Genomic DNA, 22,005 nt, shown 5'->3' on the forward strand with positions numbered 1-22,005 from the left:
TTGTTCTCACTTACTGGACACTTACTATATGCCTGGTACTTTGCATTCACTGTCTCATTTACTAATAATAAAAATAGTAACAACAACAGATAACATTTATCAAGCACTTACTATGTTCTGGGCTTTACTCTAAGTGCTTTACCTGTGTTATCTCTTTTAATTCTTGTAACAAACATGAGATGGGAACTACCTTTGTCATCACTTCTTTTAGATGTAAAAAAACAGGTTCAGAATAAACAAATACTTTGTTTAAAGTTGACCAGATAGATGTTACAATTATCCTCATTTTAAGGTAGAGGGACTGAGACTTGGAGCTGAGTAAAAGAAGCCAAGACTCACACCCTGGTGGTCCTGACCCCCAGGGCCACTGCTGTGGTCACTGTGCGAGACTGTCATGGACAGTGAGCATGTGGAGGAAGCTTTTGGGAGAAGAAAAGAAGGGAGAGCAGAAGCACACACACAGAAAGGATGATGACAGAAACGACAACACAATCGGACTTAAGGGGCCTCAGGTGCCCCCCCAACTCCTGGTCTGGCTATTCAGCTCCTCTTGAATCCCACGCCACTCGAGTTTCTCTTTTCCTTAAGGTAACTTGATGGCCTCAGACACTGGGCTATGAAACCAGAGGAGCCCTCATTAGAAACACTCTAGCCTTATCATCCCTTTTGTGGGTGCCAAACATTGACTGGTTACCAAACATTGATTATGTATCTAATTGCCTGACAGCAGCATAAAACAGGACCTGGACCATAAACGACAGCTGGCTGAGGGGGGTGGGGTAAGCTGTCATCTAACTTAAAAGTAAACAAGAATTCGGAGCACTGACCTTCTAGATGTGCTTTCCAGTATCCTCCTCATTTCTTACAATAATCACTGCTTTGCATCAGCTCCACCTCAATAAATTCCGCCTTTGTTTCTCTCCTTTCAAGGTGACCTACTGAGTTGTCATAGGAGATTCTCTCTCTGCTATTCTCAGAGACATAAATCAAAGATGGCTCAAACTGCCCTACCCCTCAGAGCTTTATATTTGCCTGGGGTATATTTCTTTTCAGCTGTCATAAGAAACCTTCTCTTCAGTGCAAGTGGGAAAACAGAACTCATCTGACAGCATTAAAAAAGTCACCTCTAAAAATTAATATTATTAAATGACCAGGAAGTCAAAGTCACACAATGCATGCAGTACACACAATTATGAATTGAATGCTTTGGCCTTTGAGTTAATTCATAGTTGAGGGTTGATACAGGCATATACCTGTTTTTAAGTTACACTGAGCAGGATCCCCTTACATCCTCTTATGGGATTTTCCCTAGCTGGGAGATCCATTTAGAATAAAGGAGAAACAGAACTATTCATGAATTAAGCAAACAGAAAGTACAAAAAGACTGTAAAATAAAAATTGTGTGTGCCTACAAGGTAAGAACTGGGGAAGAGATATGCCTACAAAGAAGAGGGGAAGAGATAAACTTGAATAAAGGCTGAATTTATTTGCAACACTATTCTCACAGACCCACTGAATACATGGTCTTAATAATGTTTCGGGACAAAAAAACCTTCTGTATCCTAATACAGTATCGTAAGTCGCACTGTGACACAAGGGCCTGAACACTGAAAAAACAATGAAAAGTAAGAATCCCCAAATCTTTACCTTGTTCATTGTTTCCTCCGTTAAGCAGGAGTTCATCGTTCTGCCTTTTCAATTCTGTTATGTACTTAAAGGCTTGGTCCAGGATCATATTCTTGCTCTGTGAAAGAAAGTCAACCATTTAAAAGTTTCGCTGGAGGTTAAGAACTTGCCAGAAGAAAGTTAAAGCTTTGGTTTTTCCGATACGTATGATACGTATCTTTTCACAATTTATTTATTTATTTTTTTACATTTTTTTTTTAAATTTTATTTTATTTTTAAACTTTACATAATTGTATTAGTTTTGCCAAATATCAAAATGAATCCGCCACAGGTATACATGTGTTCCCCATCCTGAACCCTCCTCCCTCCTCCCTCCCCATACCATCCCTCTGGGTCGTCCCAGTGCACTAGCCCCAAGCATCCAGTATCGTGCATCGAACCTGGACTGGCATCTCGTTTCATACATGATATTTTACATGTTTCAATGCCATTCTCCTAAATCTTCCCACCCTCTCCCTCTCCCATAGAGTCCATAAGACTGTTCTATACATCAGTGTCTCTTTTGCTGTCTTGTACACAGGGTTATTGTTACCACCTTTCTAAATTCCATATATATGCGTTATTATACTGTATTGGTGTTTTTCCTTCTGGCTTACTTCACTCTGTATAATAGGCTCCAGTTTCATCCACCTCATTAGAACTGATTCAAATGTTTTCTTTCAAATGGCTGAGTAATACTCCATTGTGTATATGTACCACAGCTTTCTTATCCATTCATCTGCTGATGGACATCTAGGTTGCTTCCATGTCCTGGCTATTATAAACAGTGCTGCGATGAACATTGGGGTACACGTGTCTCTTTCCCTTCTGGTTTCCTCAGTGTGTATGCTCAGCAGTGGGATTGCTGGATCATAAGGCAGTTCACAATTTAAAACTGGCACTGTATTCAAAAACTTCTACTATTCACCTTTTATTTATTAAGTATTTATTGAGGCTCTGTTCTAGGTGCTGGGGATGTAATAAAAAGGACAAAGTTCTTGACCTTGAGGAATATTACTTGTTTATGAGGAATTATTATATACAAATATTTATATTTACAAATAAAATCAGGTGGTAACAAGTGTTACGAAGAAAAATAAAGCAGTGTCTTTTACTCTTTTAATCAAGTCACCTCCCTCCAGGCTGCAGTTTGAGTTCAGAAGCATCTTTCTCCAGGAACTCTTTCATGGGCCTCTCTGTTCCAGAATTCTGTATTGCCTTGGGTAAACTGCAGCAATTGTTCCTCTCTTACTAGAATATTTAGCTCCTCCACTTAGCATTTCTGTAACGTGGGAAAGTAACTTAGTCTTTCTAAACCTCAGTTCATTTGTAAAATGGGGATAATCAAAGTGTCTACTTTGAAGGTGTGGTAAGGTTAAAGCCCTTATACAGAGAGACTCTTAGAACCCGATGGGGTATAGAGAAAAGTGCTTCGTAAGTGTTAGGTACTTGTAGCTACTATATGTCTGGTCCTATGTTAAGTACTTCAAATGCATTATTTCTTGGACTCATTAGAAGAACTATGTTGTTATTCCTTATTTTTTTAAACTTTATTGAGGTACAATTGACTAAGATATTAAAAAAAAGTAATAGTAAAGAAGGGTAAGGAAGAAATCACAGAGATGGCAGAGGTTACTCTGTACTGTGGACTGAATGTTTGTGTCCCCCCATAATTCATGTTGAGGCCCTAATCCCTGAAGTGACGGGGCCTTTGGAAGATAATTAGGTCATGAGGGTCTATTCTCATGGATTAGATCACTGCCCTTAGAAGAATAAACATGAGAGAGGTGATCACTGTCTCTGCCATGTGAGGACACAACCAGGAAGAAAGCCCACATCAGGAGCCAAACCAGCTGCCACCTTGATCTGGGACTCCCAGCCTCCTTAATTGTAAGAAATACATTTCTGTTGTTTAAGTCACTCGGTCTATGGTACTGTTCTTAGAACAACCCAAACTGACTTAGACATTCTGCTACAATGTATTTCATAAAGGGAGGCTGAGGAAGGCTCTCTGTGAGGTGATGTCTAAGCAAAAATTTGAAAGGAGTGTAAGAAAGCATGCCCTGTGGACATCTGGAGAAAGAAGGCTCAAGCAGCAGGACTGTCAAGGACTAAGGCCCCCAGGCAGGGTTGAGTTTGGCGTGTTGGAGGAACAGAATGAGACAAATGAGATGAATGAGACAAAAGGCAAGTATACAGGGAAACAGTGGGAGGAGACGGCCAGAGAGGGCCTTTAAGACCGTGCAAAAACTTCAGATTTTAATGTGAGCCTTTACTCTGTCAACCACAACTACAAACTACTCTAAAAAGTAGGTTGAGATAACAATGGCACTTGGTTGAGTTTTGGTGCCATGCTCCTAGTATATTCCATTCCTAAGCTTTTACAGAAAGGTTGTATTTTACATCAAAGTCCCTGTACTCTTTATTCAAATTTTTAAAATGGAAAACATAATATATACATACCGCAAAAAATGTAAATAAGAGATATATAATGAAAAGCACATTCCTTTTGACTTTAGCCCTCTAAAGCCCTTTCCAGAGTCAACCAAGTTACTTATGTATCTTTCCAGAAATATTACACGCCAATACATGTATATGTTATATATATGTATATGTTATATATATATATGTATATGTTATATATATGTATATGTACACACACATATCTTCTTAAAAATTCAAATAGAAGGATACTATAAACAGTATGTTACATGGGTACAACTAGAGATTATCATACTAAGTGAAGTAAGTCAGAAAGAGACAGACAAATACCATATGATATCACTTACATGTGGAATCTAAAACACAGCACAAATGAACCTGTCCACAAAACAGAAAGAGACTCACAGACATTGAGGTGAGACTTATGGTTGCCAAGGCGGAGATAGGGAGGGAAAGGGATGGACTGGAAGTCTGGGGTTGTAGATACAAACTATTATATTTAGAACGCATAAACAAGGTCCCACTGTATAGCACAGGGATATCCCTGGGATAAACCATAGTGGAAATGAATTTTTAAAAAAGAAATATATATATATGCATATAACTGAATCATTTTGCCATACAATAGAGATTGGCACAATATTATAAACCAACTATACTTCAATAATACTTCCCTGATAGCTCAGGTGATAAAGAATCCGCCTGCAATGCAGGAAACCCTGGTTTGATTCCTGGGTTGGGAAGATCCGCTGGAGAAAGGGTAGCTTACCCACTCCAGTATACTTGGTCTTCCCTTGTGGCTCAGCTGGTAAAGAATCCGCCTGCAATGCGGGAGACCTGAGTTCAATCCCTGGTTGGGAAGATCCCTTGGAGAAGGCAACCCACTCTAGTATTCTGGCCTGGAGAACTCCATGGACTGTATAGTCCATGGTGTCGCAAAGAGTCGGACACGACTGAGCGACTTTCACTTTATACTTCAATAAAAAGATTTTTAAGCATGTTTTAATTTTTAAAAACATACTTTGGATATTATGGTCATTTTAACAATATTAATTCTTCGAATCCTTCAGCATGGTATATCTTTCCATTTGTTTGTGTCATCTTTAATTTTTTCCACCTGTGTCTTATAGTTTTCCAAGTACAGGTTTTTACCTCCTTAGTTAGATTTATTCCTTGGTATTGTATAGCTTTTGATGCAACTGTAAATGGGACTGTTTTCTTAATTTCTTTTTCAGATAGCTTGATCTTAGTGTATAGAAACACAACAGATTTCTGTATGTTAATTTTGTATCCTGTAAATGTATCATACAACTTTACTAAATTCATTCATGAGTTCTAGTAGTTTCCTGGTGGCATCATTAGGATTTTCTATGAAGAATACCATGTCATCTGCAAAGAGTAATAGTTTACTTCTTTCTTTCCAATTTAGATTCATTTTCTTTGTTTTTCTTATCTGATTTCTGTGGCTAGCACTTTTTTCTATTGGAAGATAATTACTTTACAATGTTGTGTTGGTTTCTGCCATACAACATGAGTCAGCCATAAGTATACATATGTCCTCTCCTTCTTGAACCTCCCTCACACCCCTCCATCCCATCCCACCCCTCTAGGTTGTCACAGAGCACCAGGTTGAGCTTCCCATGTTATAAAGCAACTTCCCACTATTTTACATATGGTAATGGAAATGCTTCAATGCTACTCTCTGAATTCATCCCACCCTCCTCTTCCCCCATGTGTCCCCAAGTTCTCAATGTCTGCATCCCTATTCCTGCCCTGCAAATATGTTCATCAGTATCATTTTCCTAGATCCCATTTATATGCATTAATATATGATATTTGTTTTTCTCTTTCTGACTTACTTCACTCTGTATAACAGGCTCTAGGTTCATCCACCTCACTAGAACTGACTTAAATTCATTCCTTTTTTATGGCTGAGTAATATTCCACCTATATACACCCATTCATCTGTTGATGGGCATCTAGGTTGCTTCTATGTCCTGGCTATTGTAAATAGTATTGCAATGAATACTGGGGTGTGACTAGCACTTCTAATACTATGATGAGTAAAAGTGGCAAGAGTGGGCATTCTTGTCCTGAAGAAATGCTTGCAGCTTTTTACCACTGGGTATGTTAGCTGTGGGCTTGTCATATATGGCTTTATTATGTTGAGGTATGTTTTCTCTATACCCACTTTGTTGGGAGCTTTTATCATAAATGGATATTGAATTTTGTCAAAAGCTTTTTCCTGCATCTATTGAGATGATCATATGATTTTTATTTTTCATTTTATTAATATGGTATAAAACATTGATTGCTCTGCAGAGAGTGAACCATTCTTGCATCACAGGGATAAACCCTTCTTGATCATTATTTATGATTTTTTAATGTACTTTTGAATTTGACTTGCACACATTTTGTTGAGAATTTTTGCATCTACGTTCATCAGTGATATTGGCCAGTAATTTCTGCACTCATGGTTTGAAAGGATTAATATTGTTAAAATGAGCATACTACCCAAGGCAATCTACAGATTCAATGCAAAATCAAAATACCAATGGCATTTTTCACAGAACTAGAACAAATAATTTCAATATTTGTATGGAAACAATCTTGAAAAAGAACAAAGTTGGAGGTATCATGCTCCTTTTATTTCAAATTATATTACAAAGCTGCAGTAATCAAAACAACATGGTACTGTCCTAACACACACACAGAGCAAAGAACAGAATAGAGAGCCCAGAAATAAACCTATCCATTCATGGTCAATTAATCTATGACAAAGGAGCCAAGAATACTTTGAGGAAAAAAGACAATCTCTTCAGTACATGGGAAAACTGGACAGCTACACACAAAAGAATAAAACTGGAAATTTTCTCACGCCATACACAAAATAAACTGAAAATGGATTAAAGACTTAAATGTAAGACTGGAAACCATAACACTCCTGGAAGAAAACACAGGCAGAACATTCTTTGACATAAATTGTAGCAATATTTCTTTGTATCTGTCTCCTAAAGCAAGGGAACCAATAGCAAAAATAAACAAAGTGGACTACATCAAACTAAAACTAAGATAATGTCCTTTCTTAAAGCAAAAATTTAGACAAAAGCAATTGATAATGCCCACCTGCTGTTCTCTACTGCAGACAGGGGCTGGGGACATGAGGCAAAAGTGAAGAAAGTCTAAATTTATTCAACTTCTAGAAACCAATACTGACCTCCATTGCACACTCCAGGACACCAAGAAAGAAATGATTATGGTTTCCTTTCAGAGAAACTTATAGGAATAGAAGCCAAGAGGAGGAATATTTCACTAGGCAAATAACAAAGCTTACTGAGCAATTACTATACACTGAGATATGGGGAAAGAAAAGCAATCAGGAGACACAGTGCCAGCCCCTACGTTTGCTTTTGTATTAAGGAAACAAAAAGTATATTTTTAAGAAGACTGAAAAACACGTTTAGGCAAGACTGGGTACCACCTTGCAGGGAAGAATGAGAAGAAACTGAATTATAAGAACTTGCTGAGGGAAACAGTGTTGAGAAGTGAACAAATTGATCTGGCCCTCCCCAACAAACGTCTGGGATGGTTTGGGACTGGGAAGCTCCAGTGACCATGGAAGGTGGGGTGAGGCACGGGGTTAAAAATGAGGGGACTGGTAGAAAGGTTCTTCTTTTGTAATAAGAACCAGTCCCCACACACACCCTGTGCAACTGGATGACTTCCACTCCTCCCCAACCACAGCAGACAAGTTTCTTTGCTGTGAAATTTGAACCCAAGGATTTCAGCCTCAGAGATACTTTCATGGCACAGAAGTGGATAAGATGAGGCTCCTAAGCGAAAACATGGTGGGTGGGGAAGTAAAACAATGCTTCCTAAAGCATGAGATTCTCCAGCACCCGTTCCCTGCCCCAGCTCCCAGAACAATGGCAATGAGCTAGTCCTCTTCCCACCATCCCCACTACTAGGTAGGGTGGTGCAGGATCTTTCTCCAGAAACTAAAAATTAATAGCTAATTCCAAAAGAAGAAAATCTACAAATGTTGGCATGTTTCCATTCAATAACAACAACTACAGCAACACTAGATCATCAATCACTAAACCATTAGGACCACCAAAAGATAAGCCTGTTCAATCAGTTTTTAACGCCTCCTTCTCAAATATGAAAAAAACAGCTGAGGTGTCATTAAACATTTAAGGGATGTCTCCAAAAAGAAAGACAAAACATCAAAACAAAGGAGGAACATTTTTAAAAACCAAAACCCTATATATTATTCTCAAAGATAATACTGCATCATCATAAAAATATAAAAGGAAAAGAGACAATAAGGAAAAAAGACGTGGAAATTAAAAATATGAGAGCTGAAATTAAAAACAGAAGAGTTGAGGACTTCCTCTGTGATCCAGTGGCTAAGACTGTGCTTCCACTACAGAGGGCGTGGGTTCTGTCCCTGGTCAGGGAACTAAGATCCCACATGCCGCCTGGCCAAAAACAAAAAGCAGAAGATTTCAAAGAGACCAACTAATTGAGACTGAAAAAGAAGGGTAGAGGGTTCCAGAAGTAAAGTCTCAAAGGAAAAATAGGGAAAATGAAATTTCATGGCAATCTGACCATGCAGAAATTATAGTAAGAGACTGCTGGGAGGTGTGGAAAGAATTTAGAGATATGTACATAAAAAAATTGAGCAAATGAAAAATAATGAGGCAATTATTAACTCTAAAAAAACATTTTTTGACAGGGAACAAAAATTATCATTCTGCACACAGAAACAACTTAGGGAATTATCTGATCACAAGCAATTGGTTAAAGTATAAGAGGATTTCTTACCTGTTTCAGCGCAGGAGAGCATGGGATCAGCTCTCCTATTCTGTTTATCCCAGCATTGATTTTCTTCTTTCTATGCCTCTCCACTAGATAGAGAAAAAAGTCATTTATCAAACCTTGCACTACTGCTGCCAAAGTGCCTCATTCTCCAAAGGTAAAGAAATCTCAAAGAAAGTCTTAACCAACTGTCTACTGAATACAAATAACCATAAGAAAATTTCTAAGAATGTCATATTCTTAAGTTTAGTGTTATGAAAATCAATACAAGCCATACTTTTTTTTCTTTTTTCCTCTCTCCCACCTCCCCAAGAGCTTTCTCCACCTTTAATCACCTTTTATTTGGATTATAAATAAAGGGATCTGTAATAATTAAATTCAAATTACAAAAACAAATTACTAATACTGTATTACTCTTGCTGCTGCTGCTAAGTCGCTTCAGTCGTGTCTGACTCTGTGCGACCCCATAGACGCAGCCCACCAGGCTCCCCCGTCCCTGGGATTCTCCAGGCAAGAACACTGGAGTGGGTCGCCATTTCCTTCTCCAACGCATGAAAGTGAAAAGTGAAAGTGAAGTCGCTCAGCCGTGTCCGACTCTTAGCGATCCCGTGGACTGCAGCCCACCAGGCTCCTCCGTCCATGGGATTTTCTAGGCAAGAGTACTGGAGTGGGGTGCCATTGCCTTCTCTGGTACTACTCTTAGGTCATTATTATATTTCAAGTAATTATTAGAGATTTTAATGATAACTAAATTTCAAGAACCTACTACTAGTTATGTTACTAGAAAGCTGCTGCTTTATAGCAAACAGCAAATTAGACATTTCCAGGCAGATTAAAGAACTTTAAAACACCTTTTAGGCTGACTAGAAGGCATTTTTGGAGTAGAAATAGCTATTAGTTGTGACTTAAATAGATGAGAAAAGGCAGTGGCTTATTTTCTCTATGTGTCTGTGCTGTGCCCCATCTAAGGAGCTAGACAACTGACAGCCTGTGAGAAATGTCCCAGGAGTGCATGCTACAACTTGAAAAGCTGTATGAAAGAGCAAGAAAATACAAGACATGATCTAAGTAGTTTCTGTAAGATACTGCAAACAGAAAAATTGGTTTCTATTTTGTTAATTTTATAAAATCTTCCTTTTAACGAAGGATTTCAGTGCTTCTAAGAAGATGACCTTTCAGATATAGCGTAAGTAGTTCTTATTTCACAAATATATATTTTTCGCCTCATAATCTAGCAGTGAGAACACCCTCTCAATGACAGTGATTTACTTTCTCAATAAATTACTATCAGGACATACTTATTGTCCCATGTGACATTTAATTCCAATAAAAAGATTTAGCTCATAAGGCAAAAAAAAAAATTTAGATGTGCTGATAGGACAAAAAACTCACACAGAGCAATAAAATAGAGCTCACCATTCTTCTGAATGCTCTAACAATAATATTTGTTGTTATCTAAGCGCATATTTTCTAATGTGTGTAGACAAAACAACAACAAAAATAACATTAAGACTCTATCGACAGTGACAAAAGGGAATTCACATGCAGGGAACTCCCGTTCTGGGGAACAGCAGTGTCCCGTCAGTGCTCAACACTTCTTTCCATAGATCAAGTTTCCCCAGGTTCCTTTCCTTAGGGAAAGGGAGATATTTATAGAGTAAAAGAAACAATTAAATATATATTTTTAGATCTGACTACAGTCCCTGATGGAAAATAAAATGTTAAACAATATATCAAATTGTCAATGTATGCACAATTACTTCTATAAATGTTTACCTGGCTATGGCCTGTAATTCTGATATTTAAGATAAAAGCAAAGGTTTTTTTTTCTATATTTCTTCTTATAATTGAGGATTCCACAGCTTAATTTAAAACTGGTCACATTTCAAGTACCTTTAAAATCTACAGCCATTTCTTCCCAACTCCTGTAGGCAGCTAGCCTCCTCTAAAATTTCTGCAGACACATACTCTTCACTCTTTCCATAAGGAGTATACCTGGAATTCCTCAGCGGGTGAAATCACTTAAAACACTAGCTCCAGCGGTATACTAATCCTTAAATTAGCTAAATAGACTATAAGTCTTCATGAGACTTAGGGAGTACTTTGTCAACTAAAAACAATACAGCACAAATCATTACGTATAAAATAAATAAGCTATATGGTACAACATAGGGAATACAGCCAATACTTTATAATGACTATACATGGAGTATAACTTTTAAAAATTGTGAGTCACTATGTCATACACTTGTAATTTATATAATATTGCACATCAACTTTACTTCAATTTTAAAAAATGAAAAACAAAACCCCAAACAATAAAAGAACGCTTTCCTAGAATGTAATGAATAATGATTCTGTACTCATAACATGAAAACACAATCAGCTACAGTATAATTTCATTTTGAATACAAAAAATGCCAACAAGTAAATTTTCAAGTATTGTTTCTACCTGCATTGTGTGTCTCCCGGTTTTTCTTTCTGAAACAAAAATATAGATAATAAGAACATGAAAATAATAGGAAAACATTTTACTTTATATTTTGAGAACCATAAAAAATAATTTGATGAAAATTTGTATTTGTTATATCAATAAGAAGCCATTTTAAAGAAAATTTTCTCAATAATAGATTATGGTATAAAAACCTGACTGCAGATACATCAGTATAAATTCAGAATTCACAACTACTGAAAGTAACTACTATTCTCTATTTTCTCTTACCCCAAAGTCATTGGTTGGGAAGTAAATCAGTCATTGAAAACTGACCTATTTGAAAAATTTAATTAAGGAGCTAGTCAACTCCTAAAGTGATATGCCAAGTACTGTTGACCCTTAAACAACACGATCTGGGACTTGTTCACTTATACAGAGATTTTCTTCAATAGTGGATTCTGTAGTACCATAGGAACCAGAGTTGGTTGAATCCAAGGATATGGAACCGTGGATACGGAGGAACTGTGAATAAGAGGTCTGGCTATACCCTAACCACCACTGTCTTCAAGGGTCAACTGTAGCTGATTTCCAGTGTTTGCTCTGGCACTGGCTAAGGGCAGGGGTGACTGTGTAAAGAAGACAAACAGTAAAGAGGAGCCTTGTGACCCCAGGGAGGGAAGTGTGGCAGGCACTAACAACTGGCATCTGAGACATCTCTTGCATTTATGTAAATTAGGTTATCCAAATTCTTACATTTTTCTCAAAAGGTGATCTACTAAAATCACCAATTTTCCCATATACACCATTATTCAATACATAAGCATTCTCTAATAGCTATCCAATCTCTAACAGTGATTGTAATATTTAATAATGGAACCACTGGTCATGCAATTCTAAGCAGAAACACTGCCCAAAATGACGGAAATTCTGAAGGAGGTATTATACAAGGAACCAGAACTAATGTTATATTGATGTGCATAATGGCATTAATGGTTCGTAACGTCACAAAATGTCTATTCAAACTGACTTCAGTCTAAGTTAGCTTTGCGTCCACCACAAAGACTAATACTGAATGCAAGTAAAAATCTCAGAAGAAACAAACATTTAGCGTATATTTAGGTATTACACTGTTTTAACTACGGATAGTCATTTTACCACTTATACTGCTAGCAGAATTCAAAGGACAGGTAAATTTTAACTATATACCCCTTTCTATATATCTATTTATATTTATCCACAGCTATTTTTGAAGAGTAATGGTTTTCTAGACATCCAAATTAAAGTTCCCTAAAGGACTACCTATTTCAAAAAGTGGGGACCAATTCTGCTTATCTGCCAAAACTCTATTATTTTTGGACTGTGGCTTCATACCTGTGCTGCTTTTTTGTAGGAGTCTCATTCTCTGTCATTTCTGGCATGGTTACAGTGATAGGAACCTACAAGGCATGAAAAGACATGTCAGACAGTCTAAAGGCATTCTAGTATCTGGGAGAAACTGATTAATAGCAATTTGGTTTGAATACCAAGATGCTAAAAAAATAAAAATGACATCATGAAAAAGCACTGGATTAGGTATTGTGGACAGGAAAAAAAGTATAAGAAGATAGGACAAAAAATATTATAACCAGCAGGTAGAGAACATGGTGAATGTCAAATGTGAGATATAGCCAGGAAGTGCTTGAGAACACTGGAGAAGAGAAAGATCATTACAGATTTGGAAATCAAGAAAAGCCTAAAAGGGGTACAGATTTGAGCAAGATCTGGAAAGACAGGTAAAACATACTTGAGTTGGGAGAATATGTTCTTTGCTCATGATACAAAATTGAAATCAATGGCCATTCTCTCTGAATGCAGAAAAACCAAAAGTGACAAGTGCACAATATATGCTATCCCACATATGGAAGCAACATCCATTCATTTACTCAGTTGCTGGGCTTCTTTCATTTCAAACTGCTAGAAGTTTTAAACACTATCACTTGAGAATCATTAAAATCTGAGTTTGAGTATGAAAATTCTATTAATACTTAAAATACCATGATACTAAAGAATACATGTATTATATGGAAATACACTCAAAAAGCCTGAAAGCAAATATATTACAATATTAAACAGTTATATAAGCCCAGGAATATTATAAGCAATTTCCCTCTCTCTTCTGATTTTCAAGAATTTTGCAGTAACTTTAATGCCTCTAAATTCCAGGGATTGGCAATCTTTCAGAAGAGGCCTGTCAAGCTGGGCTACTGTTCTGATGCACTACAAGAGGCTGCAGGTGCAGTGTCCCATTTTCTCTCTGAAGGCAGAAAGAAGGAATTGGAGTCAGTGTGGGTTTACAATCTAGTTCTGCCATTTCCTGGTTGTGAGGTCCTGGGAAAGTTGTGTAACCTCTTGGAAACTCAGACATTTCATCTAGAAAGTGGATCATAATCACAGTATCAAGATCACTAGGTTGTTTCAAGAAAGAAAAGATGAAATAATATAAGGAAAGGACAACAGCATGGTGCCTAGTTGTAGTTAGGATTTAATCAATGTTAGCCACAGATATAAATGACCTGGACAACCACAATGATGTGGTCACTCACCTAGAGCCAGACATCCTGGAGTGTGAAGTCAAGTGGGCCTTAGGAAGCATTACTATGAACGAAGCTAGTAGAGGTGATAGAATTCCAGCTGAGGTATTTCAAATCCTAAAAGATGATGCTGTTAAAGTATTGCACTCAATATGCCAGCAAATTTGGAAAACTCAGCAATGGCCACAGAACTGGAAAAGGTTCAGCTTTCATTCCAATCCCAAAAAAGGGCAATGCCAAACAATGTTCAAACTACTGTACAACTGCGCTCATTTCACATGCTAGCAAGGTAATGCTCAAAATACTTCAAGTTAGGCTTCAGCAGTGTGTGAACCAAGAGCTTCCAGATGTACAAACTGAATTTAGAAAAGGCAGGGGAACCAGAGATCAAATTGCTAACATCAGATGAATCATAGAAAAAGCAAGAGAATTCCAGAAAAACATCTACTTCTGCTTCATTGACTATGCAAAAGCCCTTGACTGTGTGGATCACAACAAACTGTAGAAAATTCTTAAAGAGATAGGAATGCCAGACCACTTTACCTATCTCCTGAGTAAGTTATACATGAACCAAGAAGCAACAGTTAGAACTTATATGGAACAACCGGTTCAAACTGGGAAAACAGTACGACAAGGCTGTATATTTTCACCCTACTTATTTAACTTCTACGCAGAGTACATCATGCAAAATGCCAGGCTAATGAATCACAAGCTAGAATTAAGACTGCTGGGAGAAATATCAATAACCTCACATATGCAGATGATATGACTCTAATTGCAGATAGCAAAGAGGACCTAAAGAACCTCTTGATGGGGGTAAAAGAGGAGAGTGAAAAAGCTGGCTTAAAACTCAACATACAGAAAACTAAGATCATGGCATCCAGTCCCATCATTGCATGGCAAATACATGGGGAGAAGTGGAAACAGTGACAGACTTTATTTTCTTGGGCTCCAAAATCACTGTAGATGGTGACTGCAGCCTTGAAATTAAAAGATGCTTGCTCCTTGGAAGAAAAGCTATGACAAACCTAGACAGTGAATTTAAAAGCAGAGATATCACTTTGCCGAGAAAAGTCTGTTTAGTCAAAGCTATGGTTTTTCCAGTAGTCATGTACAGATGTGAGAGTTGGACCATAAAGAAGGCTGAAAGTCAAATAACTAATGCTTTCAAATTGTGTCCTGGAGAAGATTCTTGAGAGTCTCTTGGACAGCAAGGGGATCAAACCAGTCAAGCCTAAAAGAAATCAACCCTGAATGTTCATTGAAAGGACTGATGCTGAAGCTCCAATATTTTGGCCACATGATGTGAAAAGCTGATTCACTGGAAAAGGCCCTGATGCTGGGAAAGGTTGAGGGCAAGAGAAGAAGGAGACAACAGAGGATGAGATGTTCAGATAGCATCACGGAGTCGATGGACATGAGTTTGAGCAAACTCCAGGAGACAGTGAAGGACAGGGAAGCCTGGCTTGCTGCAGTCCATGGGGTCACAAAGAGTCAGACATGACTTAGTGACTGAACAACAACAACAATGGATATTGATGATGTATTTCTGGTTAAGGCTTTAGCTCTAGAAAGGAGGGAGAAGAGTCCTGGGAAAGAAGTAGAAATAGATGCAGACAAGGTGCTGATAGAAAAGTACTGACTGAATCAGCCTGAGGAGAAACGTGTGCTCTAGATCTATTTCTGGCAGCTTATTTATTCCATTTTCTCCCTAACATTTATAAAGTCCAGATCAGCCTAAAAGCAAGTTCACATTACATAATGCGGGACACGTGAGTAAATCAATCAATCCCTGTCACCTTTCTCACCCAAGGGCTTGCAGAATCTCTTCACTTTTGATTCCTGGCTTCCAACGCCTCTCGTTTCTGATCCAAATCTATCATCTTCTGCCAGAAGATGGTCTATAAGTTATGTTTTCTTCTTACTACACAAGAGAAAAATGAGTGAATGTTTATATGTTTCCATTAGCAGCATGAATAAAACGAGGACTAGCAACCTAGGGTGGGCAGGCAGATTTTCCGTGGCTTACAGGGTGATCCTGAATTCTCTCCATCTCTTAAAAGTTAACGAACCTAGTTGCTTTCAAAAGTCACTTCCCAGTGGGTTATGCATGCTCCACCCCCACAAAAATGGTAGCACAGCAGCCATGGGACAGTCTCCAGGAGGAGATGAGTCTCTCCTTTCTTATGATGGCTACTGTCACTTGCTGTCAACCTAGCTTTTACACTAATTGTCCTCAATTCTAAAATTATCTTTCCTTCAATCTCCTACTTCCCCATTCTCTCTTGTGAGAGTGACTGAAGACTTACTCAAGGACCTTCCACTAAAGGCATCAGGAAGACAGCTCTCATATCTGCACATTGTATGTGCTCTTTAAAAATGTCAACATGGGGAGAATTCCCTGATTGTCCAGAAGGTAGGACTTTCCTCGTCGTGGGCCTGGGTTCAATCCCTGCTCAAGGAACTAAGATCCCACAAACCCTGCAGCATGCCCTCCCCACCCTCCCCCCCCCGCCACCAAAAAAAGCAGGGGCTTCATCCTAGACAAATGAGAAGTGCTAAGAAGGACCACAGAATTGGTGCTTTTGAACTGCGGTGTTGGGAGAAGACTCTTGAGAGTCCTTTAACCTGCAAGGAGAGCTAACCTGTACATCCTAAAGGCAATCAGTTCTGAATATTCACTGGAAGGACTGATGCTGAAGCTGAAACTCCAATACTTTGGCCACCTAATGCAAAGAACTGACTTATTTGAAAAGACCCTGATGCTGGGAAAGATTGAAGGCAGGAGGAGAAGAGGACAACAGAGGCTGGATGGCATCACTGACTCAATGGACATGAGTTTGAGTGAACTCCAGGAGTTGGCGATGGACAGGGAGGCCTGGTGTGCTGCGGTTCATGGGGCTGCAAAGAGTCAGACATGACTGAGTGACTGAACTGAACTGAAGGAGGGCCCAGGAATCTATATTTCCAAAAAGGTCTCTTTGTGATTTTTCTTTTTCTTTTCTTCTTTTTTTTTTTTTTGTACAAAAGAAACTCTTTTTCACGGCTGCTGCTGCTAAGTCGCTTCAGTCATGTCTGATTTTGTGCGACCCCACAGACGGAAGCCCACCAGGTTCCCACCCCTGGGATTCTCCAGGCAAGAACACTGGAATGGGTCAGTATTTCCTAAACATTCCTATTAATCCAAAGGTAACAGTTTAAAAATATAGGTTCTCAGCTCATCCCAAATGCACTGAATCTGTCTCAAAAGAAGGAATTCCAATCTCCAAGGTAGTAGCCTGAAATTTAATGCGTGCCCCCAGGTGGTTCTTATCAGGACATCTTGAAAGCACAGGCAGTTATTTTGTTGAAATTCAGGGAGCTGACCAATACTTTACTGTAGGAGAGATTGTTTGGGATGTGGTATGAGAGTCGACCAGATAATTTTACCTATAAACCAGTAAGGTCAGATTTGCCTCATACCCACATGCGTTGGCATTTTGTGATTAATATCACTGTTTCAGTTGTTCCCCTCAGGCTGTCCTTTTTTCAAACTTTTCAGATTGACGTTACAATTAAGATACATGAAGTAAAAGCGTTACTTTTTTTTAAACATCTAGGATCTTAAAGCAAATGACAATAGAGCCCTATCACATAAGTAGACACAATCAATATATTGCACTGAGGTGAAAGCCAGCAGTTTACTCAAAGAGGAATACAGCCTCAAATCAAAATCACCCAGCTTACCAAATGTCACTATAAATATCCATCTCAAAGCACATTTTAACCAACTCAATTAACCTAACTCAGTGCAAAATTACTTCCATGTCCAGTATCTCCTGATATTAAAATTGCATTCCTGACACTGAAAAAGAACATTTACTGGAACAAAGAACTATATAATATTGTCATGAATCCTTGTCCACTTATTACTCTACTAATAAGGAAACAGCATTTTTAATACAATATTTATATAACCAAATACAAATACACCCTTTAAAATACTTAAAGTATCATGAATTTTTAAAGAAAACTGTCAAAATGTTACATTAGTAATCTATGGATTATTATTTTTCATGGTAAGAAAGTTATTTCTGAAATTAGTCAAAGTTCGTGGTTCTCAAAGTGTGGCCTTCAGATCCCCTGCATCAAAAATCACATCTTTTTTCTTTTTTTTTTTTGATGTGGACCATTTGTAAAGTCTTTATTGAATTGGTTACAACACTGCCTCTGTTGTTTATATTCTGGTTTTTTGACTGTGACACTTGTGGGATCTCACCTCGCTGATCAGGAACTGAACCTGCACTCCCGGCACTGGAAGGCGAAGTTCTAACCACTGGGCCACCAGGGAAGTCCCCAAATCATATCTCTTTTCCCCATGAGGTAACTTTTTTCCCCAAGAAGAAAAGCTTACATATTAGTAAAATGCACAAATTTTAGTATAACAATCAGGGAGTTTTGACAAATGCATATACCTGTGTGACAGAAACCCTATCTAGGCGCAGAGCATTATTATCATCAGAGACAGTTCTCTCATGACCCTTCCTGTCAATCCCTTCCCCTACTCCCACAGAGGCAACCAGTGTTCTCATTTTTTTTTTTCACCACAGAGATCTGAGAATTCTACTGTGGGGGGTGGGGGGCAGAAAGGGAACCTGGACCAGACTATAAAGGAATATTTTACACCTAATGAATGTGTTCAGATTGTATCTTAAGATCAGTGGTTCTTGAAGAGCAATCCACAGAAACTAGCCTAGCCCTGATATGAAGTAAAATGAAATCCCCTAGTCTACAGTAAAATGGAAAAAAGGACAACGCAGTTAGGATTTTTTTCTTTTTTATTGATATATAACTTACATACAATAAGTCACTAATTTAAGTTCACCCTAATCACCTAGTATTTATTTTCTCTCTCTCTTTTTTTTTTTTTTGACTGTGCTGTGTGGCTTGCAGGATCTCAGTTTCCCAACCAGGGACTGAATCCAGGCCACAGCAGCAAAAGCCCAGAATCCTAAGCACTAGACCACCAGGAAATCCCTCATGTATTTTTATATAAGGATACAACCATATAACCACCACTTAGATCAATATATAGAACATTACCAGCATCTCAAAAGGCTCTTTCAAGGTCACTGCCACTTAATCCCCTGAAGTTTCTTTTAAAAATATATTTATATTCAAGGAAGAAGATATATATTCCAAAGAAGACATACAGATGACCAACAAGTGTATGAAAAGATGCTCAACATCATTAATCATCAGGTACATGCAAATCAAAACCACAAAGATATATTACTTCACACCTGTTAGAATGGCTGTTATCAAAAGTCAAAAGACAAGGTTTGGCAAGCATGTGAGAAAAGGGAATCCTTGGACACCATTGGTGAAAACATAAATTGGTACAGCCATTATGGAAAACAGCACAGAGGTTCCTCAAAAAATTAAAAATAGAACTACCATATGTTCCAGCAATCACACTTCTCAATGCATATCCAAAGGAAATAAGTCACTATCTCGAAGAAGTATCTATACTCTAATTTACTGCAACATCATTCACAGTAGCAAAGATACGGAAACAACCTACGTGCCCACTGACAGGTGAATGGGTACAGAAAATACTGTACTATATGAATGTATTATTTCATATATCATATGTGATATATATATGCTCATGCTCGGTCGTGTCTGACTCTCGGCAACACCTCAAGACTATAGCCCACCAGGCTCTTCTGTCCATGGAATTTTCCAGGCAAGAATACTGGAATGGGTTGATTGCTGTTACCTATTCCAGGGAATCTTCCCAACCCAGGGTTCTAAATCTTGTCACCTTCCCAACACAGGGATCTAAATCTTATCATTTGCATCTCCTGCATTGGCAGGTTGGAGAAGGCAATGGCACCCCACTCCAGTACTCTTGCCTGGAAAATCCCACGGACGGAGGAGCCTGGTAGGCTGCAGTCCATGGGGTCGCTAAGAGTCGGGCACGACTGAGCGACTTCACTTTTACTTTTCACTTTCATGCTTTGGAGAAGGAAATGGCAACCCACTCCAGTGTTCTTGCCTGGAGAATCCCAGGGATGGGGGAGCCTGGTGGGCTGCCGTCTATGGGGTCGCACAGAGTCGGACATGACTGAAGCGACTTAGCAGCAGCAGTAGCAGCAGCATTGGCAGGTAGGTTCTTTACCACGGTGCCACCTGGTAAGCCCGACACACACACACACACACACACATAAGGAAAGCCTGACACACACATCTATAAGGAAAGCCTGACACACACATCTATATGGAAAGCCCCTCCCACAAACACACGTTAATTGGCCTTAAAAAAAAAGGAAATCCTGATACTTGTAACAACATGGATCAGTCTGAAGGCCAATATGCTAAATGAAATAAGCCAGACACAGGCAAACACAGAGTGATCTCAGTTCAGTCGCTCAGTTATGTCTGACTCTTTGAGACCCCATGGACTGCAGCACACCAGGCCTCCCTGTCCACCACCAACTCCCGGAGTCCCCTCAAACTCATGTCCATTGAGTCAGTGACGCCATCCAACCATCTCATCCTCTGTCATCTCCTTCTCCTCCCACCTTCAATCTTTCCCAGCATCAGGGTCTTTTCAAGTGAATCAGCTCTTTGCATGAGGTGACCAAAGTATTGGAGTTTCAGCTTCAGCATCAGTCCTTCCAATGAATATTCAGGACTGATTTCCTTTAGGATGGACTGGCTGGCTCTCCTTGCAGTCCAAGGGACTCTCAAGAGTCTTCTCCAACACCACAGTTCAAAAGCATCAATTCTTCGGCGCTCAGCTTTCTTTATAGTCCAACTCTCACATCCATACATGACCACTGGAAAAACCATAGCCTTGACTAGATGGACCTTTGTCGACAAAGTAATGTCTCTTGTTTTTAATATGCTGTCTAGGTTGGTCATAACTTTTCTTCCAAGGAGTAAGCGTCTTTTAATTTCATGGCTGCAGTCACGATCTGCAGTAATTTTGGAGCCCAAAGATATAAAATCTGCCACTGTTTCCACTGCTTCTCCATCTATTTGCCATGAAGTGATGGGACTGGATGCCATGATCTTTGTTTTCTGAATGCTGAGCTTTAAGCTAACATTTTCCCTCTCCTTTTTCACTTTCATCAAGAGGCTCTTCAGTTCTTCTTCGCTTTCTGCTGTAAGGGTGGTGTCATCTGCATATGTGAGATTATTGATATTTCTGAGATTATTGATACTGATCTCACTTTTAGGTGGAAACTAAAAAGGTCAAACTCATAATAAGAGAGGGTAAAACTCTTGTTACCAGGGGTAGGGGCTAGGGGAAAATGGTGAAAGGGTACAAACATGCAGTTAAAAGATGAAAAGTTCTGAAGACCTAATGTACAGCACAGTGACTGTAGTTAATATAAAGTACTGTATATTTGAAATTTGCTAATAGAGAAACCTTAATTGTTCTCACCACAAAAAGTAACTATGTGAGGTGATAGATGTGTTAATTAGCTTGATTGTGACAGTCGTTTCACGATGTATACAAATATCAAAGCACTATGTTGTACACCTTGGTGATTGTGGTTTAGTCGCTAAATCGTGTCCGACTCTTGCGGCCCCATGGACTGTAGCCCACCAGGCTCCTCTGTCCACGGGATTTACCAAGCAAGAATACTGAAGTGGATTGCCATTTCCTTCTCCAGGGGATCTTCCAGACCCAGGAAGAGAACCCAGGTCTCCTGCATTGCAGGCAGATTCTTTACCAACTGATCTATGAGGGAAGTTCATTTATTTAAATATTTATTTACTTATTTATTTGGCTGATGGCTGGAATTTATTTGGCTGGTGTTTGGTGTACACCTTAACTACATATAGCTTTGTCAATCATACTTCAATAAATCTGGAAAAAATGCATACATTCAGAAGTGTACACTTATTTCATATGTTGCTGGTATGAATGTAAAATGGTGTACTCACTTTGGAAAACGGTATGGCACTTCCTCAGTTAACACAGAGTTGCCTATAACCCAGCGAGTCCACCTAGATATATATATCAAAGAGAGCTGAAAACACATGTGTACATGTGTTTTCAAAAATGTGTACATGTTT

At 38.7% G+C, this 22,005-nt stretch overlaps 1 protein-coding gene across 4 annotated transcripts in view; it reads right to left on the reverse strand.

Moving 5' to 3' along the window:
- USF3 (upstream transcription factor family member 3) overlaps positions 1 to 22,005 on the reverse strand; it is a 74,508-nt gene that overhangs the window by 35,311 nt on the left and 17,192 nt on the right. For 2 of the 4 annotated variants that reach the window (XM_061427060.1, XM_061427047.1), the window contains exons 2-6: positions 15,741 to 15,856; positions 12,734 to 12,798; positions 11,381 to 11,409; positions 8,935 to 9,017; positions 1,648 to 1,744 (exon numbers count right to left, since the gene is read on the reverse strand). In XM_061427060.1, the coding sequence (XP_061283044.1) occupies positions 1,648 to 1,744; positions 8,935 to 9,017; positions 11,381 to 11,409; positions 12,734 to 12,780 (256 nt within the window). In that variant the 5' untranslated portion in view covers positions 12,781 to 12,798; positions 15,741 to 15,856. Of the gene's footprint in view, positions 1 to 1,647; positions 1,745 to 8,934; positions 9,018 to 11,380; positions 11,410 to 12,733; positions 12,799 to 15,731; positions 15,857 to 22,005 lie in introns of all 4 variants that reach the window. The other 2 variants (XM_061427053.1, XM_061427058.1) reach the window with 2 other exon arrangements.

The sequence above is a fragment of the Bos javanicus genome, chromosome 1 (genome assembly GCF_032452875.1).
Source record: "Bos javanicus breed banteng chromosome 1, ARS-OSU_banteng_1.0, whole genome shotgun sequence".
NCBI classification, from domain to species: domain Eukaryota; kingdom Metazoa; phylum Chordata; class Mammalia; order Artiodactyla; family Bovidae; genus Bos; species Bos javanicus.